Genomic DNA, 26,001 nt, shown 5'->3' on the forward strand with positions numbered 1-26,001 from the left:
CACTGGATGTCATGGGAGCCACAATGTCACGTGACACTTAAAAAGTGATTAAGTTCCGCCAGTCGGTCTTTATCAACCGTTTAAAACCAGCCAAGTGACAGGCTCTCGACCAATAGGAATTGGAAAACTATCTTTAGGTTTTATGAATACAATTTAAAAAAAAAAACACATTTAAGTAAACAAAACATTTTTCATTTCAATAGCAATTGATATAATAAAAAATAAGTCGAAACTAAACAAATACATTCAAATTGAATACATTCAATAAAATAGGTAAAGTTTGCGGTAAAAATAGAACAGATTTGTTTACAAATCCATTGTTATTGGAGTGGTAAGATGACGGACAGTGACTTTATTTTGAACAGCCAATGGGGCTATCCACATTTTTTTTGACATGGAGATCGGCCAATTGTGTTCCCCGGCTGTAAGACGGCTAAAGCCTCGCAGCAACTTTTATAGGATGAAGGTAAATACCTCCTTGATGATGAAATGGGACATTTCATCAGCAGGCACGATTTGGGTCAAGGCTACAGCAATAGGGCCTTCAAAGAACTCGTGTTTAGTCTAATGATGAACGTCTGTCCTAATCACATACAATATATAACTGTTAATTGCTGTCAATTCGCTCCGACGAGAAAATCCTTATATATGAAAAACTCGAGCAGTCCTGATCGATTCTGTCTGACAAAGGCGTGCTGTACATTGGTAATAAAGATTAATCAGTCTTGAACTGCGTCTTGTATCGTGTATAGGGAAATCAGCATCTTGTTATTTGATCGAATGCGATTGTATTTTTATTTTTCCATCGGAGACGACAGTCGAAGGAAAGGTAGCGGAATGAAGATTGTTTTGTAATCTGTGAGCTTCAGGTTTAGGAGTTTCCGATTCACATAATAAAATACAGGTCGTATTTCCTTTGGAGATACTATAAAGTTGGACTGCCTGGGATAAATTCAGACCTGAATATTATAGCTTTTGGAAAAGAAGTAATTTTGACAAGTGTTTTGATATTCGATAACCGCACTAATGCTTATATAATAATTTCTGCCCCGAAATCTACAATCGAAAGTAAGCGCTACGTACACTTAAGGACGTAAGATATTTTTTGTACAACTAACTCTAATACGTATCATATCTTTGTTAACCTCTTTAAAGACTGTATAGCTAGCTGCTGCCCCAGTCGATGGAACAATTCGATTAAATTTTTTTTTTTTATAAATCAAACAGACCTATGTCAATTCAAAACAAATTGTAAAGACTGGCATGCAGGCATCAAATGACGTAACGTGTTTTTGTAAAACTAATTATGACGTAAAACATATTTTTTTGTGAAAGTAATTTAAGACTAGGTAGCTGACTAGAGAACCATTAGAAGAAACTACTTTACCTTGTTCAAAAGATCTTTTCAACACTACGGAAATAAATCTGTGTCAATCCAATGCAAAGATGTCAAGTCTGGCAAGATTAATTTACACGTTGGTTGCACTAAAGGAACACAATCAAATCGATGTTTGTCAGCTCACAGAACAAGAAATTTTGGTTCGAGATTAAGTTCCAGAGGTCAGATTGTTACTGTTTCTCACGCAACAACAAAAATCTCCTGTAAAAGAAGAAGAAAAAACTAGAGTTTGTTTTGGTAATCACAAACAACCACGAAATGAAAATTGCTGCGGGCTTTTTTCCATATCCGATCGCCGCAATGAGAAACCTGAGCGATCGTTTTACCCATAAAAGGGAAGAAGATTCACCGATAATCGGGACCGCGGTTCAGCGGGAGATTCATTCGAAATTTCGGCGGGCGCAATCACGGGGAAAAACGGGGGCAGGTGGTGGCTCGGACTATACGGTGCGAGAGCGCGAGACAGAGGAAACCAAGAATGATAATTTTGATGCTTCATTTTCTTGATATCGGTTACATGTGATTCGTGTAAGTTTGAAATGTTTAGTAATCGATATTAGACTTTATTGGGATTTATAAAAAAAAAAATCGATGCTGGACTAATAACTGAGAGTCGTCATAATCCAGGAACAAAAGTTCCTGTCGGTCACAATCATGTAAATAGTGTGGGTTATTATTATTAATTATTTCTGGTAATGAAACCAAGGATTCCTCAAAAGCGCCCTAGGCACTGTAGCTCACAAGCATGAAGAAACCTGTAGAGAAAAGACAATGAGAAGAATTGACAGTTTTAGAGTTAGAGGTGGGAGGGAAACCGCAGAATGGGAAAGCTCACGGAATCAGGCAGGGACTGAAAACTCAATCCACATTTTGACCGTGAGACGGGAATCGAACCCGGGTCACAGCGATGGAATCATAGGCAAGGTAAAGTCCCGCTACGTCATCCTGATGGTCGTGGTTAATATAATTGATACTGGACTATATTTAGATTTTACAACAGAATCGAAAGTGCACTATAGGAACAATGATTGAAATTCACGAAAGCCATGTCGGACATTTTAAAAAAGGTATGCACGCATGTCGGACATTAAGCACGGCTGTGATTGGTCAAAGCTTCAGGGGCGTGGCTTATTGTGCCTTTTTAAACTCACACCCCCAAAAAAATTACCTTGCTTTGTACAGTTAACTTGTATTCATAAGTACCTAACACAGTTTTCCCATTCCTATTGGTCGAGAGCCCGTCACGTGGCCGGTTTTAAACGGCTGATAAACCGGCTGGACTTTTCCAGTGTCACGTGATTTTGGACTCCTCTGAACTCCGGTGCCAGTGCCGTTTTATTGGTTGAACGTTCACAATCCTCACGTTGCCATGCGCAATACTACCAGTGAGTCAGTATTTCATAGTCCTAAATTCAAACTTCACCGCCACAGCTGCGTTCTGCGCCACATCACGCAGTACGCGCGACGCGCGCGCAAATCTCCAAATAAGGAGTTGTTGACGACTTCTCGTGAGAAAAACAAGAGGTAGAGTTGCTGAACTAAATCGTTGGAAATTTATAATTTTTGACTTGTTTGACTTTGGACCGAAAAAGTTTAGATTTTTTTTGACCGAAAGGTTATTAATGGGAATAAATATTTGCTTGGCCGGTATCAAACATTATACATGTATGTTTAAAACCGGTTAAAGTCTGGATGCTGATAATTACCCGAGCCGAAGGTAATTTTGATTATAAATATTCATGAAGGTACTGGTATTTTTACACAGATTGCGTGGAGAGGTGACTTCTTGTATACGTACCAAAGCTGAAAAAACACTGTCCACACCTTTCAGCACACTATTTACACATGAATGTACCACGCGGTCACTTCAAACTCGGACACCGAGTTGTCAAAACAATCACTCGCGCCTTTGTGTTCTTCGGATATCTTTCTCGAAGACCGTGCATGTTTGTTGCATACAGGTATTTTGCTTTATTATCGCCACACATTTGGGAGCCGTCATACAGAAATGATTAAGTCCGTCACACGTCATTCCGCCTTTGCCGCTCTAACTCTGATATTTGCTTTCTAAATATTCATTTTTTTTTGTACCTGCGCCTCTCTCACCTTTTTTACACGGTTGAAAAGAGCGATCGATCAGTGGCGGGGAAGAAGACGGTCGCTTCCGTGCCGGGGATCTCGCGCTTGACTCCCACTCGCCATTAAAAGACTGCCCCGCTCCGGTACGGGCGATTTGAAATTCATCGGAATCCGCGCAAATCATTTTTTTCTTGTCCTGCTGTTCGCTACTTTGGTAAATTGGTTCAGATGGTTTGGGGAATACGCATTTGGTTATATGAAATCTTCTTTTTATTCGTGCAGTGGCCAGAAATCAATCATATCTATTTGCATACGGGAATTTGGGATTGAAAAAGTGCAGTGTCGACAAGTTCATGATAAAATGTACCTGCGTATTAAAGCCGTGGTAAACTTACCGTAAAAAATCTGATACTGCAGCTTTCGATTTTTGGCGCAAACATGTATGAAAGCATTCTCGGTATTTATTTCACACAAAATAGGCCAAAACCAGAATCAATTCACAACACACATTTTAATTACATGTGATACGAGTAAATGAGGTAATGATTGAATTCATATTGTTCTGCAATATCCAAAATTAATTACCGGCAGTTTTTCTTGCTTCCAAACATTATCAAGCTACTTTTTGCAGGGTTCGACTTAATGTTCTGTTTCACTAGCCAGCCGGGCTACTGAAACAGACTCTTAACTAGCCCGCGGACATTTTGACTAGCCCGCTCGTTTTTCTTGTATAGAGTGTCTCATAAACAACAATGTGCGTACATGTAAAACGTGTATCCTGAGGCAATCTTGTCATTTTTTTTTAATAAACAGATCCAATAATTTAACCCTACACAGTTAATAAAATTAGACACAAATGGATACAGGTTTACTTTTAATGAATTAGTTCTTCCTGCTCTTTTATCTTTGCCGTAGCCCAATAATTGTTGACTCGGAGAATAGGAGAGTGTTATATTACAGGGACAAAGGGAAACACAAAGCATTGTCCTCGGGAGTATAGTAAAACAAAAGTAAAGTGTGTGTATGTGGATGTAACTTTTGCCTTGTTGAATTAGTTTCTGCTGGTCCTAGAGGGCCAGCCTGGTATCCTCTTTGTACATATCTGGCTGAGGCTGACTGACTGTCACTTGTTACTTAGACTCCTGGCAGTGCTATCGTATAGATCACCCCGTAACGCCAGGGAATGGGCTACATCCCGGCCACTGTGTAGACAACATGCATGAAGACTTCCAGTGAACAGAATCAATTGAACAGAATGTTGTGTGCTCTGGGACCAGCTCTATAGGCTTATCTAGTCTTTTTTCCATGCGCTATGAACTTCAAGTTCAGTTGACACTTCAAGTATGCAAAGCTGCTCGACGTCATCTTCACACTGACAAGATGTTTAACAAATATACGTGTCATTTCCGTAAGCTTGGTAAAAAATGTACATACACACATCACCAAGTGCTAAACACAATGGTTAACGGTTTACACGAAACATTCCCTATTTAGCACGTAAATGTCGTCCCCAGGGAATAACATTTTCCCCCAAACACCCTTGTCGGCAAGACTATTAAGTAAATTGAAATCTGCTTCCATCTTTTGGACCAGGTTTTATATGTCAAGAATGATTCATTTTAGCCGGAATGTTTTATCTATACTCAAGAAAAACAAAGGCCACGTGTGGAACTTGGCTTTTGATGCCGACGTTTTTACGCGCGCCGCCGAGTCCCAACCCAAACAACGTTGGTCGAGTATTTACGTTGAAGGGGATAGGAATAACATCAATGTTTCTCGTATACAGTCACAAGCGTGCTTTCCATTTTGGGAATTTGGCAATTTTCGGCTCAGGCTTAAAGCAATTAAGTTTGAGGAGAAAAAACTAAAGGATGTTTTTCTTACATTATACTGTGGGAGAGGATGATTTGTTAATGTAAAGAAAATATATCAAAAATTGAAGAGCTTTCATTGAGTCAATTGTGTTTGTGTCGACACCGGACGTTAAAAACGGCGCCCTATACAGAAACTGGAAAGATCACGTTCTGAAGGCACATCAAAAAGAAAAGTCAAAAAGCCTTAAACTAAATAAACACTGGGGAAAAATATGAAAATTAATGAAGACCAGAACACAAACAAGGTTTAAATGTCAATCGGAGATTTGAATTCCAGTTTATATGCAAAATAAACATAAATTTCGATTTGAATTAAGAAATAAATTAAAGAATTCCCATTGGGCGAATCAAAACAAAAATAAATTAAACAACATAAAGTCGAAATGTAAACAATATAAATATTGTAAATATAAAGTAAAAACTAACAAACATAAATAAATAAACATAAATTAAAATTAACAAGAACAAAAGGAAGCTTAAATTCCCAAGATAAATTGTAACTTTTTTGAGAAAAAAAACACCAAGTTTTAAGTTTGTTATTGGACGCTTTCATTGTATATCTTAAGTTCACAGTTTTTACAGTCACTTCTAAAAAAGGGGACTTTTACATTTTTTTGGCTGATTTGTATAATTAAGCAAGGTCGGAGGGCAGGCACTTAATAAATGAGCGCACGTAGGGTCTTGATTTAGGCTTCGTTTGGACGACACAAGTTTTTCTTACATTATTTCTTACAAGATTTTCTTACATGACGGGAGAGGACATTTTCATAACGTCTGTTTGTAAATAAATAAAACACAATTGACAGTTGTCTTTAAATTGACTAGGTTTGTGAATTGTAATGTTTGATTTTGTTTGTGTCAACATGGTTATCCGGTAATTATGCGAGCTTTGCATGCACGTAATGAAAGCAAGTGAAGTCGGATTTGGGCCTTAACTGGGATAAAACAGGTCCTCACAAAGGCATATCCTCGCGATCCTTGAGATTCAAATGGACAGAATCTGACGCATTTGTATGACGTCAAGATGTAAACAACAGAGTAAAAAATCTTAAATCTTTCAGATTTGCCACAATGCCATTCACACGCACAACCCAAGCTGGCCTGATTAAATTCCTAGGGGAATAAACACCGCTGCTAAATCCAGTTAGGCCTAATTAATGTGACCGGAGTGCCGTGGTCAAATGGTCGTGCACGGTGTGCGACTCATGTGCCGTGGTAAGTGGGTTCAAACAGTGATGGTGCTTGTGTTCTTGGGCAAGACACTTTACTACAATTGCCTCTCTCCACCCAGGAGTATAAAAATGGGTACCTGTACAGGTTAAGACCAGATTGCGCTGATCTCGAGCTGCTGCAGAAAATATGGTATCATGGCCTGAGGAATAGCGTAATAAAGAGAGCTTAACCTGCATACAGCGTACAAGTTTATCAAAATAATATCACAGAAATGACAGAATACAACTTTGTGTCTTTACCATTGCTTCTTGGAAACATCAAGACGGCACAACTTTCTGCTGTCCAGTTGGTTCCATGTGACTCTTCAGTCTCAAGTACTACAAGAAAAGACAAAACAAAGAAAAAGAGAAGGAACATTTATTAAATCTTCCAATTTTCATCCATTTATGCGTTTCCCTTCAAAAACCACCAGCTGCATGAATTTGTAGAATTTTGCAGGATTCTTGTGGGATTTTGTAGTATTTTAGTAAGATTTTTGTAGCATTTGTGTCAGATTTTGTAGGATTATTATCGGATTTTTAGTAGGATTTTGTATGATTTTATGGGAATTGGTAGGATTTCTGTAGGATATTGTTGGATTTGGTAGGATTTCATAGGACTTGGTAAGATTTTCGGAGGATTTTGTAGGATTAAGCAAAGCCCATATACTTTAATAAGTACATGTACCTAAACAGGACTTGAGGCCTCTGTAACGTGAAGTACAAAGAGTGTGCCATTGGGTTCTTCCAAAGTGATAGATTTTGGAAGAATCAGGTAGCTGAAGGATTTAGGATTCAAAAGAAAACCACCATGGGATTTTGTTGGGTTTTGTAGGATTAAGGGACCTAGGCAAAGCCAAGATACTTTTACATGTACTAGTCATGGTGAATTGTTTACCAAAAAAAACACACAATGATTTAGTTTCCTCAGAAAAAAAGAAATGATGCTACCGGTACAATTTTTTAGACACACTGTATCGACCGTTCTTGCGTTTTTAAATATTGAGCGCCACTTTATATTTTTAGCCGTGGTAGACAACATGTTTTGAAAAAAAAATGAATATTAACACTCTCATTGTGTAAGAAAGAGACATTAGTCTTAAGTCTTTGGAAGCGTTTGTTGGTAACTTTGTATTTTCTACAAGCCAATGATACATTTGGAAACATTAATTTTTGAAAAATGACCTTCCATAGTTTGCTAATCCGTGGCTAGCAAATTAAAGTGTCTGTGGTTGGCAAAGTAAGGTCTAAAGTTAACCACGTTATATTGATTAAATAGTGATTTTAACACATTTCTTTATTGCCGTGGACTTTATAATGAACATTGGCGAACAACCCGACGCTGTACATTATGAACATTTGTCACATCAAATAAAATGCCATCCCAGTGAAACCCCCAAGAGGATCGCGAGTCAATTTGCGACTGATGACATTACCGCCGCGTCTTAACCCTCTCCCGCCACAAAAAAAAAGCGCAATGAAGGCATGGAAAGGGGGCTCAGTGTCTGAGCCAGGAGTATGCTGGGACAGTTAAAGTAATGACGCGGTCCACCGAACCAAGAAATGCAAATTCCAGTGGAGAGAGGTCTTGATTTGGTCCCTGGACTGAGGAAAAGTGTGCCAAGGTTGCGGTAGTCACGCCTTATTTTTTTATCATAATTTTATCTTTTTATTAAAAGGTGTGGGCGGGGTTGGTATACATGTTCAGATGATAATTGCCACTTTCTAATTGGAATGTGTTGACTGCAAATTGATGGATTTGGATGGGAAGTACAGAGTGGACAAGCATTACATTCACTGTGTGGACTTCCAAACAAAAGACGTCAACATAAACCAGGTAGCAGCGACGTTGTGTGGACTTGCCCACGTCCACACAAGGCTTTCCCCTCTCTGGAAAACAGGTTTAGAGGCATTTTTGTGTTAGGATTATTTGTGGCAACATGAAGAGGAACACTAAAGGGAATCACAGAAAAAAAATTGGGTTGAAAGATTTTTCACTGGTTTTTCTTAACTACACGAAAACAAAGGAAGTCCACCCTAGGTATGTAAAACAAACATGCGTGTGCCCAAAAGTGCAACATTCAGAGAAAAAACAATTAAAACTGTTTAATATTTTTTTCCCATGAAATTATATAGTATATTAAAGCCTGACTATTTCGCAATCCACTCCTTTTACCCCATTCCATTTGGGTCCCTAGATCCAGACATGCTTAACCCAGATTCAGCATGTCCTGTGAGAGTGGCCTGGTAACATTTACACCCTTTCACTTTAATAATTGATTGTATTTCTGGATCTAGGGACCCAAATGAAATGGGGTAAAAATGAGTGGATTAAGAACAAGTCAGGCTTTAACGTAATATATAATTTAATTGAAAAAAAAAAAACATTAAACAGTTTTACTTACAATGTATTTGTTTTCTGAATGTTGCACATTTTTTGGGCACACTCTGTACAGTATGTATGCAGAATATTTCATATTGTTGCACTAGCTCAAGCAAAAGACATGTGATAGACGTACATGGTTGTAAGAAAATGTATTAATGAACTGATGTCGTCCTTCCAGATCATGCAAGTGTCCTTCCGGTGTGTATTTTAATGGATTCTGCAGGCTTTGGGGAGGTGCAGACCAGCCATGATTAAATTGGTCCCTAAGGCCAAAAAAAAAAGTCTCCGGTTTCTGGTATGGAGCTTGCCCCAAAAGTGGTGCGGCGACGCGACTTTTTTTTTTTTTTTTACCGGTTTTTTTTTTTTTTGGCATCAAATGTCGGCTGATGACTGCAAATGGTGCCCGACTAAACTTAGTGCAAATATATGGGAGTCCAGAGAGGCCACATAAAGCTTATTCTCGATCATAACCCCATCTAAAAACACGTTAAAATTGTGCAGCAGCAGGATTCCAGTCAAACCAGTGAGTTTGGTGGTTTTGAGACATCATTTTGTATTGAAAAAAAAACTTTTTCATTTTGCCCACGCGCATGGCTACGGCGACGCGCGCGCATACCAGAAACCGGAGACTTTTTTTTTTGGCCTAAGATGATTTTTTTCTTGGGAACACATTTTGTGCAACTGTCTACTCCTCTATAAATGTATGAAATCTATTTGACATTGCTTTTTGGTTAATTTTATTGAAAAGTGCACTTCTTGAAACATTAAAAAAGTTCCATGCTTTTCCGGACAACAAAGGGCGCTGTTGCTGTGATGTCATTTCGGGAAGACACTGTTTTGTTTAAGGGTTTTCAGTTCAAAGTTTGAACCAAAAACAAATTGCTCATTGAAAACATTTCTGAGAAAAGTTTGCTCATTGGCTTACTGCCATGTACTGACACAATGAATCACCAAAGAAAAAGAAATTCACGACAGCAAAATATCCAACATTCTGGCAACATTTGGCGCTAAAATTGCTGTAAAATTGAGGTTTCTCCATGAAATCACATCCTACTTTTGTAATAATAGGCGATTTAGCAGATTTGTGAAGTGCATCTATCAGAATTTCGCCATTTCCTTACGGTCACCCTAGATGTTTGCTCAATTCAGTGACTAAGCCTTCTATTTCCCGAGATGACCTCAAGTTTGAGGCTTTCCAAGATTTTCTATGACCCAGAGAAAAAAATCTGCAAGCCATTTGAGAGATGATGTCAATTAGAGACAGGCACCGAGCCAGAGAACAAATTCCAGTGCTCTCCCACAAGATTTACAGGATTGCTGGACGGCCTAAACACACATGTCAGACATGACCAGACAAGTGAAAAAAGATGTAGATAAACAGTGACAACAAGGGATTTCCTCAGAGAAGTGAGCAGTATATCAGTTCCACCCCTGCCTCTATTTCTCTCACAAAGGGTCACAGAAGACTGAGCCTCATTTCCTTGTGAACCCAGAAAAAAATATCAACAAAGAAAGTGTGATGTGTTTTTTTCGAAAACGGACTCTTCTGCGAAGCTGGTTGAAAAGATTTTTTTTTTTTTTTTAATCCTAACCACCCCAACTCCATCAAAATCCATCCCCCTTTGGGTGGATTTTGGGGGACTTGGTCCAGATGGAGTGGAGTGACTAAATATTGATGGAGTGTGATGGACTTGGGCCTAATGGCCTGAAGCAGTGCTAGGGGTATCCGATTGATTTTGCCTAGCTTTCTGTAATGCTATTGTGATACAAGCCATGTGTAGCAAGTCCATGAATGTCAACCAGTGCGTCAGTGGTGGATTCCATTACGTCATGTACAGTTTTGTATTGGACACACAGTGATTGATGGATTTTGATGGACTTGGTCCAGTTCCTAGTAAAATACGCTAGGGAGTTGGGGTTAAAGATGCATTCCTGTGGTATTTTGAGTTTCAAGCTGTAAATAGATTTGGGTTTTTTTAATTGCTGTTTTCCAAGCAATATAATTTACTTTTCAATTAGAAATCGAACGAAAACAATCTACTTTTGTTTACTTATTAAATTAATTTCTTCACACAATTCGAATTATTTGCTGCCCCACAATAAATCGGCTATCACAGGGTGGGTTCATTTGTGTGAAAAATGAAAGCCCCTTTTCCAGAGTTTTTATTTGTTACAACAAAACATACAAATTTAAAAATCGTTCGGATAAAAAAAGTATATTTTTTGAAGAGCACAGGGCACGCATCTTTATAAAAATACAGTATGTCCCCCCAAAAATGTCCATCTTACTTTTTTTTTTAAGTAACTATGGCTGCGGTTGGGATTGGAATCATTTGCCTGGCTATCAGTCATCACGGCAAGACCTCGGTTTAATGCTCAAGGGCAAATGATTCCAATCCCAAACCACATCAGACTTTTTTTCCACAACATGCAGGATTTTAGACAGTATAACACAGCTTTGAACTTGATTAAGGCATGGAACTTGGTCACAGTGTCAACAAATGTTGCTGTGATCAATTGTGCAGTGATGCGTGACTGAAATTAAATGAAACTCATAGGGGTTTAGGCCAAGGATAAGGAGTACATGTACATATCTGCACCATCACACATTTTCAAAATTGACTTCATGGTAATGTAGTTACATGTATTCAAAAAATAGTCAGACGGACACATTTTGGGGACATACTGTAGAACTTGCCCTGCAAAAGTGCTGTTTAATGTTTGAAAAAGCACTCTCCGTTGCAAACCTATTCTCATTTCAAAAAAGTTGAACACAGAAACAAACTGCACATAAAAAAAAGGGTTACACATTTCTTCAGCTGATACACCACACAAATTGTCCAAAGAATGTCTGAAACTTTTGCAGATACATTGTTTATTAACATATTTAGGATCATGCCCTCCAAAAAAACTTTAAAAATGAAAATTCCCCCGCATAAAAACAAACACGATTATTAACAGGAAAACAACATTGTTAACTCTTCAACAACAAAAGCAAAACTTAACTTCTAAAAAAAAAAACAGATTTAATTCTCCAAAATGAACTTTCTACAGTTCATCAGAATTTGAAACACAGCTGCATAAGAGACAAAAATTATGTGCCATACATGCACTGTCAGTTACACGTACATGAATGCGTCTCGTGACAAGATAGAAACGGACAGATTTTATTAAACAGTACTACAAAACTGTGTTGATCCATCACCGGCGACACGGTCCGCACAATTTGAGAATTCTACGGCTTAGGCTCTCGCGCGACGTATCGCGTGTGCGATCAGGTTGAAAATTGCACCGCCAGCTGTGCGAGAAGTAAATTAAGTGCACATTAGAAGAAACTTACAGATTTCTTTATTTTGCTGGTCAGGTCCCAGAGAGGGCCGGTTCAGCATAAATTTAGGTTTTATGAAATACGGACTCATTGGTGGTATTGCGCATGCTCATGCATAGATAATTAGGAGAGGGACCGGTCACATGAGAGGGTTTAACCAATAAAAGGGAAAAAGAGTCCGATTTTCATACAAGTCCGATTTTCATATGACACCGACCCATAGCCTTCTTTGTACATGCACCTCACTGCCTGACTGACAATTCTGAGCCGGGCAGTGCTATTGTATAGGATTACCCCATAATGCCAGTGAATGGGTTAAATCCGGCCCATTGTGTGGACCAGATGCATGAAAAAGACTTCCAGTGAATAGCCATTCTGAATCAATCGAAGAGAAATTCTGTGCACTCTGGAACCAGCTTTACTAACTATGCTTGCCATGTCTTGTTTTTGTAAGTTTGGAATCTTGTGATTGACTGGCGATTGATTTGTGATTGTATTAACATTTGACTTGGTGATTTGACTTGTGATTTGACTTGGTGATTTGACTTGTGATTTTCTTGTGATAATACTTAGGATTGTCTTGTGAATTTACTTGTGATTGACTTGTGATTGATTTGTGAGAGACTTGTGATTGACTTGTGATTGGCTTGTGATTTGACTTGGTGATTTGACTTGTGATTTACTTGTGATAATACTTAGGATTGTCTTGTGAATTTACTTGTGATTGACTTGTGATTGATTTGTGATTGACTAGTGATTGACTTGTAATTGACTTGTGCTTTAACTTGTGCTTTGACTTGTGAGAGACTTGTGATTGGCTTGTGATTGACATGCGACGGACTTGTGATAGACTTGTGATTGACTTGTGATTTGACTTGTGATTTGACTTGCTATAGACTTGTGACTGACCTGTGACTGACCTGTGATTGATTTGTGATTGACTTGTGAATAACTTGTGATTTAACTTGTGATATTGACTAGTGTTTGACCTGTGATTGACTAGTGTTTGACCTGTGATTGACTTGTGATTGACTTGTGATTGACTTGTGGTTGACTTGTGATTGACTTATGATTGATCTGCGATTGATTTGTGATTAACTTGTGACTGAATTGTGACTGACTTGTGACAGACTTGTGATTGACTTGTGACCGACTTGTGATGGACTTGTAATTGACCTGTGATTGGCTTGTGATTGACTTGTGATAGGCCTGTGACTGACTTGCGATTGACTTGTGATTTGACTTGTGATCGACTTGAAATGGATTTGTATTTGACACAATAACAACTTGGTGTATACAGATGTGTGGCAGCCACTACTGGCGCGGACCACACGTGTACCGGTACATACATGTGGTCCGATCATTCTTGACCTACAGGGCCTCACAGATCTTGCGAATAAATCCTTCACTGCCAAGAACAAACACACACAGTGTTGGTGGTCTCTGAATCATATAAAAAAAAAACCTGACTAAAACAATGCTCTAGGGCTGCTGAAAAAAACATTCCCAGCAGGGATTGGGTTAAAAGGAGTCACTGAAACCAATTATAGACGAATCCCAAACCAATTTGAGACCAAGCATTCACACTTTGAACCAGTGTTGCAGTCGACTCCATCACAAGTTCATCAGAACTTGACATTATAAGTCAATCCACACATCTGTACATTCGGTTTCCTATAGGGTACCGTTAATGTAAAACTATACTTCACTACTGTTCTCGTTTGAGATTTCAAAAGACTTATTTTCGGGGTGCCATTGTCCGCAAAGATGTCATAGAGAAGATCAAGGAAATGAAATGGAGATGGGCAGGGCACTTAGCAAGAAGACAAGACAACAGATGGACCAAGAGACTCACAGAATGGCAACCAAGGACAGGCAGAAGAAGAAGAGGTAGACAAAGGAGATGGAGAAATGAAATCACCACATACATGAACACGGCAACATGGAGCAGAATGACAAACAGAAGAGAATAGAAACTGCTTGAGGAAGGCTGCATCCAACAATGGATGACCACAGCCTTGGGCCAATTTCACAGAGCTGCTTAAGCACAAAATTTGCTTAAGCACAAAAACGTCTTGCTTAATAAAATCAGGTTACCGGCCAAAACTCCATGCGATTGTTATGCTAAGTAAACAACCGCTAAATACCAGTCACAAGCAATGTACATCGCATGGAGTTTTGGCCGGTAACCCAATTTTACTAAGCAATGTTTTTTCGTGCTTAAAAGCAAATTTTGTGCTTAAGCAGCTCTATGAAATTGGGCCCTGATGATGATGATGATGATGATGATGATGATGATGATGATAATTGTCTTAGGGGTGTGCAAAAAATGTATGGGTAGAACGGGAACTGGGTACCTGATTGAAAAAAAAAACACGGATATCCGGGTACCCCTTGAAGAAACCCAACCGCAAAATTCAAATCATGGCAATGCTGTTCAGATTGTTCATAAAGGTCCACACTATGAACATCGGTGTGTCAATGCAGCAAGATACAAGTGTGTACATAGTGAGCTTTATAGCTTTACGGTGTAAACTGCAACTCTCACGTGCGTCATAAATGTGAAATATGTTATATTTTCCCGTGTAGCCTGGTTTTCATTTTGAAAATTCCCCGCAAATGACATTCTAAACCTTTATTTATCATGGCCTAAGAAGATTATTTGTTTGTAATGCGATCAAGCTAAATGAGTCGTTTGTCGGGAACTTTCATTTGGAGATTCTGGCCAAAATAGGGCCACTTAATCACATCACTTCATCACATCTCTTGGTGTTCCGACTTCCATAATTTTTGAACTAAAGATGGTACCAGCATGTGGTTTTCACAGCAGCAATGCTGAGATTGTGCTCTTTTCAAATCTGTAAACAAAAAAAGATGACCAGGGTCGACAAACGACTCATTTAGCTTGATCGCATCACATTTACGTAATTTGTAAAGTTGGTTATGAGGACCCGATCTATCTACATGTAGAACCGGTTCCTGACATCAACCGTCGGGTACTCTAAGGTACACGGGTCCGATGCACAGACCTTCCATTTGGATAGCTTGGGACTTCACTGGGGACTGGGTGGCTTGTGATTGGCTTGAGATTGATCTGTGATTGGCTTGTGATTGACTTGTGATTAGCTTGTGATTGGCTTGTGATTGACTTGTGATTGGCTTGTGATTGACTTGTGATTGGCTTGTGATTGACTTGTGATTGGCTTGAGATTGATCTGTGATTGGCTTGTGATTTACTTGTGATGGAGTTGACTACGACACTGTTTTTCACTTACATTTTTCCTGCTGCTGATAGCTTGCTGTACCCACAGTAGCTCAAGAGCGGCACTGTTACGTAGCTTCTGAAGCGCCTCCAGATCGGTTGGATAATCAGACTCGAGCATCTCTGAAAGAAAAAAAACAGTAAAGCTTAATATACAACATTTGCAAACATCAAGACACAAAACTACCAAATTATTACGAAATACCTAAGGCCAAAAAAAAAATACTTCTGCTTCCGATTACATGGCTTTTGAAAATAGGGTAGGTAGGTAGGGATTTTTTTTGGGTTGCAATTTTTTTTTTTTTTTAAGATTGTATGGAGGTGTCTGCATGTAATCAAGGGTAAAAGGTAAACATTGATGGTTTTGGGTGTTTTGTTCTCATTTTTCCAATAAAAAAAAATAGGGTAGGTGCTGTCAGAATAGGGTACATGTAGGAAGGGAAACCTGAAGCATAACTACTGTTTTTTTTGTGTGCCTTACTTGATTGTAAGCGAATAACAGTCTCAAGCATCCTGTGAAATCATGGCACCTGGTGTGCTGTCATTTTCAGGAAAAGTGGAATTTTTGTGTCAATTTCCAATGATGGTCGGCCAACCGTCGTTGGAAAAAAAGTGACTTTTTTCAAATACTGCCCCCAATTTACCAAATTTAGCTAGTCCGCATTTTGTTTGCAATCTATTACACATCCATGAACGGATGCAAGCTAGCTAGTCTGGTTCCCTGACCTGACAATGCCTATCAATTGCTCTGTTTCGTCTGAAGGGTCAGGGCACCAGACAATTCCCTGACTCCTATAAATTGCTGTTTCGTGTGAAGTAGGGTTAGGAAACCAGACTACAACAACAGCATTTTTTCTTCTTCTTTTTTTTTTTCCAGAATTCTATGAACACAAAACTTTAAACAGGTCAGTGTAACAATATTTGCTATAAAATACAAACCCCAAATCCATCCATTTCTGAAAATTACAACAACAGCAAATGTTGTATTAATTTTAAGTATTTAAAGGTAATTACTTTTAGAAAAATGGTGATGTAGATACAAGTACTCTCTTTGGGCAAGGAATACTGATGGGGAATTCTGGCAATACTAAGGGTGGAATTGGACACTGGACACAAAAACCGTGATGACAAAGTGAACTAGAACAATCAATTTCAAGCTGTAGATGTACATGCATGTACATGAATATTGACACTAGTGAGGCTAAATCTGAACTAGACAAGTTTTTAATCAACCCAATTTCCACTGAACCAAATAAATATATATTTAGCAACTGCCACAAACTCAGGCCATAGAATCGAGTCACAGTGCAGCAATGTTCGGAAGATCGGATATCCTCAGGAGGGCAAACTCCGGAACATGAGAATGTCATCCGCGATGTTGAAGATGCACAAGTTGTCCTCTAAATAGCCTTCGACCAATCCTTGTAATGTTTTTCCAAGTGGTCACATCCCAGGAGAAAGTTCACGGAAATACCACGGTCCCATGTGCACATGCAAATCAAGTAATGAAGAACAGCTTGAATCAAGTCTAACACTGCACTAGCAGTGGTTAGGCCAACAAAAAAAAGTCTCCGGTTTCTGGTATGGAGCTTGCCCAAAAAGTGGTGCGGCGACGCAGCTTCTTTTTTTTTTACCTGTTTTTTTTGCTTCAAATGTCGGCTGATGACTGCAAATGGTGCCCGACTAAACTTAGTGCAAATATTATGGGAGGCCAGAGAGGCCAGAGCTTATTCTCGATCATAACCCCATCTGAAAACACGTTAAAATAGTGCAGCAGCAGGATTCCAGTCAAACCAGTGAGTTTGGCGGTTTTGAGACATCATCTTTCATTGAAAAAAAAAAACCTTTTTCATTTTGCCAACGCGCATGGCTACGGCGACGCGCGCGCATACCAGAAACCGGAGACTTTTTTTTTTGGCCTTACAGACCAGTTGATAACCTGCCATAGACCCCAGTGATAAATACGCCCATTTCCAAAATACAGGAAAAATACTCACAACTCTACAAGGTGTTTGAGACGCACATCAAATTGAATCTTATTTCATCATCTTCACTTTCTGTTTAAGTTTTGGGGAGTTAACCCTCCTATGCAAACATACAACGTACATTCTGTGCCAAGTGACAAACAGGTGACAGTTAAGAATTCCCAGTCTATAAAGCAGAATTGACTGGCTGTGACTGTTTATGTAACTTGAGACAGCTTCGCTTTGACTGTGGGTAATCGATAAAGCTAGCTGTGCCCACAACTTGCCAGCTTTGTCTGTTCATGTTGACTGAGTTTGACTAGTCACAGTGCTTGCTTGACATATGATCTGACTGCTGGTGACTAGCCTGTGTTGAAAGTATAGGGAAGTGGATAGAAATTTTGACTGTCTGTGACTGTTTAAATAGCAGGAGGGTTCACCAATTTAACTTTTGGGAGAAATTTCCATCCAAAGTTGAGCACCCCTAACAATAACATGCCTGAAAGTAGTCCTGAAGCCCATCGCCATTTTGAAAAATGAAGCATTATGCTCCCTTGCAAAATAGAGCAATTTTATGGCCCAATTTCATCCAAATTTCACAGAAATACAAGCTCGCAGTCCTGTTCCCGGATTCCACCCTTTCCTTTTTTTAACAAACCCTCAAGTTCATGGCCCACAAGATGGTCTAACACAGCAGGAAATTTGAGGGCATGCAAATCGTGATTTGGCCGGCGTAGGCAATTTCTCCCTGTTGAAAGTACCCTACAAAGAATGTTCTACTCAAATGTCCTGCAATATGGATGATTTACACATTAAAGGAAAGTTTCTAGCAGATCATGTTTATTGCCTGGGGAGTTACACCTAAAAGTCAAACATTTTACTCAGCTGCCAGCTGTACAGCAGCTGTATATGATTCTAAATTCCTCAAAATACATTTTGGGATCTTCCCCAGCTGTGATGGAGAGTTGGTTTTTATTGTCCACACGAGTCCAAGGGATAAACGGTTATCACACGGTATCTGTTGGGGGGGGGGAGGAAGGGGGAACCGGACGCATGATTTATGGGCAGGTTGACAGACTGCGACTTTGACGGGCCAGCTTAAATGTCGCGATGTGTGCCGTTTGCGTACGTGTGTGAACTGCCAAGCCAGAATGTTTAAACGGTTCTGTTGTATGCTTTAGACCACAGGAATGTACTAGCTTTTTGGAATGGAGAAGGGGGGGGGGGGAGGGTTTGGGGGGGGAGTTCTGGATGAGCAGATGTTTTGATAAACATGTCAGTTTGAATGGTCCAGGTGGGAGTGGGGAGACGTGGCTATGGGTTGGGGACTGTGTGGTGCTAGGGTGTCTGTCTGTGTGTGTTTGCCAGGGGCCATGTGGTGGACGTGTAAACACATTTTGAGGTACCAAGAAAGAGATGTTCCGGTCTGGTGAGGTGACCTTAAAGATGCACTCCCCTTCATGCCCTTGCTACTTTGAGTTTTAAACCCCCCCCCCCCCAAAAAAAAAAAAAAAAACAATTAAAAAGAATTTCAAAATTGTGCTAATTTTTTAACAATTGAAAAGTTATTAATTTTGAATGGGACATCGAACAAGAAAATCCATGGACATTTACTAATTGAATTATTTCTTAACAAAATACAAATTATTGGCTGCCAGAGAATAATTGGGCCCTTGCAGAGTGGGTTCATTTGTGGGCAAATTGAAAGCCCTTTTTTTTCAGAGGGATGCAGACTACAAAAACTAGGAAAAAGTAGGTTTTGTTTTTTAACAAAGCATACAAATTGCAAATTTGTTATGAAATTTTAATTTTTTTTACTGACGAGATACCCTAAATTTGAGATGTAGCCCCCCGGGTATGCGCGGCCTGAAGCCCCATTGACAACCCACTGTACAGGTATTTACACTCACGATGAAAACTCAGCCAGAAAGTTGTTGCGTGTACGTCGCATTTTCTCCATGAGTATTGGTTCTACGGACTTTAAACTTGCTGGAGGTTGTTGCCACACTATCCAGCTTTCCATCCATGTATTTTTTCCGGGAAAGTTTTAATGCCATTTAACTTTCAGATATCACAAACCTGTAGTCATGTTCCCAATACATAACATTTTTCCGGTGAAAAAAACATCATATGAAAATAATAGAAATGTAGACAAAAAGTATGAATCGGAACACAGACAGCTAGAGACAAATGTCACAATGACCAACCGACAAACATTAATTATGTGTAGAATAAATATTACAAGCGACTTTGTTTCAGAGGTAGCAGTTTTAAAATAGCTGGTTTTTTATCAACGTTAAATTGGGGGGGGGGGGGGGAATTACGGACAGAGTACACTGTCTGAAACATCAAGAACACTTCTCACCACGAGTTCTTTTCAGAACCATACATGTACTTCTTCACAGAGGAGAAGTAATCCATGGTGAACCCACAAACTTACATGAGTTACATGTACTGTACTATTTTATTTTTGACAAATGATTTCAAGAAATTACAATCGGCTAAAATGAAACTGACAAGCAAGATTACTACAATCAACTTTCCTCCCCGGCTGTTGGAACTGGTATCTGGTACTAGTCCAAAGCCTCTTTTAAATGTCATTTCACGGCCAGAGCGATGATCGTTTGGAATGTTCCCACCCCCGGACGGACTGTCAAAAACGTGGCACGGTATATGCCACGGGAGTCAATGCACGCGCGACTTTTCAAAACATACACATCGGGGCGGTGATAAATCGTGCGCGCTTCACATATGCTATCAATTTCTTCGCTTTCGTTTTCTTTGAATGTCAAATTCTGGTGATGCTCAAACGGTAAAAGGTTAAATTGCTTGTAATTTTTTTTTTTTTCGCCCAGACGGACTTGAAAAGATGGATTTCTTTATTTGCTTGTAAAAGGGGATTGATTAATTTTTGGCAACTTTGGTTGTTTATTGTCAGAATATCACGATCGGTCGATGTGTGTCCTGTGTACGGCTTTGGGCGATTTTTTTATGGGTTTGACGACATTTGAAATGTGAGATGTTTGAAACATACTTTGCTGTTTTTGCATCGTCTGAAATTTAAGTTTCTATTTAGGGGTTGGAGCCTGTGCAGAGCATTAATCAAAGTTGGATTTCCGGCGGTAATATAACATGAAGTCGACTTCAGAATGAAATACAATCTTGCCAGCTTAAACCTTAGCCAACAGTGCGTCTAGATATATCAAACGGGAAACTTGCTTTCGTTTGACAAAGTTCACTTGGTTAATTATAAACTAGACAAGGTCATAAATCACCTAAAAACTATTTCCATGAGTCACCAATTTAAAGCTATTTCCAAAACTTTTCATAATACTATCACACCCAAAAGTTTCTTAAACTTATTGGAAGATAAAAATACACTAAGCGATTCTTCTAAAATGTAAAATGCATTTGGTAAGCATTCAGTACAAAAGCTGAAAAATAATCATCTGTAATATTTTTGTGAAAAGTGACCTACAGAGGGCAGCATTTAAAAAATCTTGTATATGGGTACCAGTATTTAACAATTCCCCTTTTTTTCAAACATTTGAACAGCCTTTTGCTGTCCAGCGTGTCCAGTTTTATCACGGATATTTGCAAACCTACATACATTACAATGCAATCATTTGCATAATTATCCCAAAAGAAACCTACCAAATTACCGGTATTACCAAAAAAGCTTACATGGATTAAAGATTGTACTGGTACTAAACACTCAGTGAAATTATTCCGTCTGGCCTGATTTAGAAGAAATAAAAAAATGTAGGTGGTTTCCAACGACTGAATTTTAGAAAAAAGACTCCTATGGCCCAAAAAAAAAGTCTCCGGTTTCTGGTATGCGCGCGCGTCGCCGCAGCCATGCGCGTCGGCAAAATGAAAAAGTTTTTTTTTCAATACAAGATGATGTCTCAAAACCGCCAAACTCACTGGTTTGACTGGAATCCTGCTGCTGCACAATTTTAACGTGTTTTTAGATGGGGTTATGATCGAGAATAAGCTTTATGTGGCCTCTCTGGACTCCCATATATTTGCACTAAGTTTAGTCAGGCACCATTTGCAGTCATCAGCCGACATTTGAAGCCCCCCCCCCCCCAAAAAAAAACAGGTAAAAAAAAAAAAAAAAAGCCGCGTCGCCGCACCACTTTTGGGGCAAGCTCCATACCAGAAACCGGAGACTTTTTTTTTTGGCCTATCGATGAAATCATGTATCATGACCAAAAGGTTGTGCACAGTTTTGCACTGTTTTCTAAAATCCACTGAGCTGAAACTTCAACATGTTTACGTTTTGAACATTCATCTTTTGGATTTTGAGCCGTACGTGTTATTATTGGAAACGAACAAAATGCATGAAAAGCAAAATGATCCTACATTTGTACATGGCTTTTAATAATGCATCACATAGTTTCACAGAAGTTTTACGAAATTTAATATGGACTCGCATCCCTTACCTGTTAAAGAGCCCTCATTGCTCCAGATGGAGGTCATATCTGCCACGCCCGAAAAATCCTGCTCTCCACTTCTCTCTTGGCCAAGCAAGATGCCTCTGCCCGCCACCGGATTCTCCCCCTTGGATGTTATCAAACCTCCTCCTGTCTCTTTCTCATCTTTGCCTGCATCAATTCCTGATTCCATCCCGTCTCTTTGGTGATCAACGATGCGGGAGACATGAGATGGGGTTTGCATTTCTGCGTTTCTGTCTGCTGAGCCAGTTTTAAATTGGTTCTCCTTGTTTGTTGACGTCTTGGAAGCTGCATCCGGAGTGTCCGTTCTACCGTCCAATTTCAAATCCTGTGACTGTTGAGATGTAACTTCAAAGTTCTCTTGGTCGTCAGAACTTTCAAAATCTTCAGCAGACTTACTAGCCTCATCCCGTGAAACTTTTGCTGTTTGATCATCACCGTTGTGTGAAACTGTTTTAGCTTCATTTGTAGGGGATGTTACTGTCTTGTCGTCATAATCCTCACTTTTTCTATCCATGTTTTGCAGATTTGACGGTAAAACTTTATCAGTCCTGTTGCTTTGGACTGGAGCGAGGTCTTCAGCAAAATTCTTATTTTTTCCGTTCATATTTTGTAGATTTCGCGATAAGACAACAGGCCGGTCGTTTTCAGATGCTGGAAAATCTTCGGCTGATTTCTGATCACCGTTTTTCTTTTCAACCTCCCTTTCATCCATCCTTTCTAGCGCAGCCTCCCTGTTCTGCGTCCCTTGTAGCAAACCACTGTCGCTCTCTTCAGGTCTATCATCAAGGGGCGTAACAATGCAAAACTCTGGAGAAGCAACACTCCCCGCGTCCTGCTTCGACAGTGCCAGCTCTGCGCTCGAACTCAAACTTGCGGCTCCCGACGTGGCTGTACTGGAGTACGATTCAAAATCAGGGGTGTATTCAACGCTGGATGCTGGAGACCCCACCTGTGTGTTTTTACCGCTGTTCTCAGACACAGAATCTGATTGTTTTGAAGAGTTCTGGAAACCGTTTGATCCATTTCCTTCTTCGGAGTTGGCAGAACCCTGGTCTTGACTTACAGGGTCTTTCGGAAGTCTTGGGGACTCTACGTCATCCTTTTTAGGAAGGCTCTCTGCTTGGTTAACAATGTTATCCGAATCTGTGTCAAGTCCAGGAGAGCCATCATCTCGTGTTTGAAGGGGCTGCACTTGATGATTAGGATCTTTGTTAGGTCTTGAAGAAGGGTCACCATCGTCATTGGGAAGGACCTCTTCTTGATGACTTGCAGATGGGAGGCTCCTTGACGAGATTGGATGCGTTGCTCCATTTTGATCTTTCACAACTTCTTCAGACCTCAACGAAGCGCCATTCACTTTACATTCGTCACCAAGGGACGCTTTTGATGACGTGTCAGATGTGGAATTTGGTCCATCTGTGACATTGTGACCTTTGACCTGGCGTTGCGTGACACGACCTCCTGGGTCAAGGGAAGTTGCTTGACCTTTGATGTCCTCATCAGTATCTTGAACTAGCTGTTGATCGGATGGAGGATGTTGAGTTTGGTGGGTCCGTGCATCCTGCGTTCCAACTTTACCAACTGCAGATGACTTCTGTGGCTGCAAAGTAGAAAATAAGTTTCAACTACCCTTTTTATAACACATGTATGGACAAGTCACATGTACACCAGTTATATTCGTTGTAAACTTTTACCGTTATTTCTTTCCCCAGTAATTATAGAACATGCTTTCCAAAAACAGCCGTCAACTAAAATGAAAGTTAAATAGACAAGGGTCATTCAATAAATTCGGGGTCCACATTTTTCCCGTCCCTGTTTCATCTATTTTCTAAGATTTTATAATTCTGATGCACTCCTTAATGCAGTCATCGTCTAAGAGTAATTGTGAACAGAAACTCCCTACCAGAACAACAAATAAAATATCGTTTAAATGGCACATTACAAAGTTCAAAGGTAACAGGGACAGGAAAAATGTCACACTTTGAACCAAAAATTTAGTATTAAAAAAATAAAATTGATCATTCTCCCCATCCTAGGGAAAAAAAGGATGTTCCTCCATGGAATGACTGTACATGTCGTACTCACATGGAAAATAAATTTAAACTGACTATATTTTTTAAATAAATCCCATCTGGCACACAGATTTTCAAGGCGGGCATCACTTTTCGAGCAAAGACACGATTGGGGAAATCTCAATTTTTCCCCCCAATGAGCAGCGGTACCCTTAGGTATTCCTGGTAAGACCACAGTATAACGTTTGCTCATAAGGCCAAATAATAAACAAACATGTTAAGCGTACCCGCCCGCTTCCTTTTTTGGAGGCCGCCTCCTCTTTTTTTATTTTAACCGAAAAAAATGATAAATTTTAAACAGTGACATCATTTTGGCCTTTTTGTCTGTTGCATCTAGCCCACATAAAGCTGTTGTCATTTCCTGAGTCCAATGGCGGCAATTTTTTTTTTAAATGGTGTCCATCTTGAAAATTAGCCCAGTCTGGCGGCCATTTAGGAGGGGGAAAAAAGAGGGGCCTCCCGCTTCCTTTTTTAACCCTAACCCCCTAGGCCCTTGTTGCTTACAACCATCCTCAATCATCCAAGATCCTCCAAAATTTTGCAACTCCGCCTAAATTTTTCAAAATTGTCAGACAGTCCTGCCTCAAAATGCATTCATCCTCAATCCTCCAAAATCCTCCTCATCCCAAAACTTTGCACTCGTGTTTAAATGAAGGATAACCAACGCCAAATCCTTCAAAATCATCAGACAGTCCTGCCTCAAAATGCATTCATCCTCAATCCTCCAAAATCCTCTTGTGCTTCAATCACCATTCATCCTCAATCCTCCAGAATCCTCATGTGCTTCAATCACCATTCATCCTCAATCCTCCAGAATCCTCATTTGATTCAATCACCATTCATCCTCAATCCTCTAGAATCCTCCAAAACCGCCAGGAGGATTTTGGAGGAGTGAGGCAGGACGCTATTTGGCCTCTATATTTGGCCTAACCATGATAACATCACAGCTTACTTTCTGAAAATAGCGGGGCTTGCATGGAAGGCCGGTTCTCCAACGCACATTGCTGGGTTTACCGGAGATGTCCCCTTCTACTTCACTGACAATTTCTTCATACAGCTTCCTCACTTCTTGGAACTTCTTGCGAATCAGAAAGGCTCTGATGTAAGCCTGGAAGTAAAAACATGTAAAAACAAGAAAATTTAGACTGATCTTAACTTCATTGCTTTGTTTTGGTTATTCAATAACTCTTTGAAAATAGACTGATTGAGGATGTTAGCAGATATATGTACATTTGTAGTTTTTATGTTAGACAGCAAAACAAACAAAATGCTCATCAATTGTACCAGTAATTGATTTTATTAAAATGACTGTATACATTCCATTGCAAAATTAATTAAACTGCTGCAAATGGCTGACTGACTGGACTGGCCTGAAAATAAACATTTATAAAACGTAGTGGCTGTCGTTACGGCAGCCGTAACGCGATTTTTACGGTATTGCAAAATCACCATTGCGAATCTATGTCACATTTATAAATACCCGTCCAACCAGAACTTTTGGCAGCTCAATTGGTTACACGTTCGACTACTGTGCGGGGGATCCGGGTTCGAAACGGCTGCTGCGCTGCTTATTTTTTTACAATTCTTTAAATAGATTCCTTTACTTTCAGTTTCATGTTTAAGTAAAATCATTCGGATGCCACTTCAGCGGTTGTGTACAAAGTCTATGGACATGATGGAGAGTCAAACAAATTTTGTAATATTTTTCATCTTCATCGAGATGATAGGATTAATTTGACAATTTATTATTCTTACTAATTTCGAATGAATATTTACCATTTGAATCGATAAAGTATTCCTAATAAATCTTCATTTTCATACTTCCCTGTCCGGTCGAACTACGGAACCTACCTGCAGACGGCAAATCACTTCTTCGTCCCAAATATTCTCCTCACCATTTCCCGACAACAAATCTGCGAACTCGTTCGTGTTGGCCGCCATTTGTAGTTTGTACAAGTCTGCC

The 26,001-nt window shown here is 39.6% G+C and overlaps 1 protein-coding gene across 1 annotated transcript; it reads right to left on the minus strand.

The window, feature by feature from the left end:
- Nucleotides 1-5,598: 5,598 nt before the first annotated feature.
- LOC119724622 (cell wall protein IFF6-like) lies at nucleotides 5,599-26,000 on the minus strand. Its single transcript, XM_038195751.1, has 5 exons — nucleotides 25,890-26,000; nucleotides 24,991-25,146; nucleotides 21,952-23,566; nucleotides 15,553-15,662; nucleotides 5,599-6,902 (listed from the first exon to the last, which is right to left on the minus strand). The coding sequence occupies exons 1-5, from the start codon at nucleotides 25,977-25,979 to the stop codon at nucleotides 6,843-6,845; spliced, it is 2,031 nt and encodes a 676-aa protein (XP_038051679.1). The 5' UTR covers nucleotides 25,980-26,000; the 3' UTR covers nucleotides 5,599-6,842.
- Nucleotide 26,001: the final 1 nt, after the last annotated feature.

Source organism: Patiria miniata, unplaced genomic scaffold, assembly GCF_015706575.1.
Source record: "Patiria miniata isolate m_02_andy unplaced genomic scaffold, ASM1570657v1 HiC_scaffold_18, whole genome shotgun sequence".
Lineage (NCBI taxonomy): Eukaryota > Metazoa > Echinodermata > Asteroidea > Valvatida > Asterinidae > Patiria > Patiria miniata.

Excerpts from the sequence above, each read along its gene's own strand:
- LOC119724622 (XM_038195751.1), bottom strand. The coding sequence starts at position 25,979 with ATGGCGGCCAACACGAACGAGTTCGCAGATTTGTTGTCGGGAAATGGT. Across the intron at positions 25,147-25,889 it reads AAGTGATTTGCCGTCTGCAG|GCTTACATCAGAGCCTTTCT; the intron begins GTAGGTTCCGTA and ends TTTTACTTCCAG. Across the intron at positions 6,903-15,552 it reads CTATCAGCAGCAGGAAAAAT|TACTTGAGACTGAAGAGTCA; the intron begins GTAAGTGAAAAA and ends CTTTTCTTGTAG.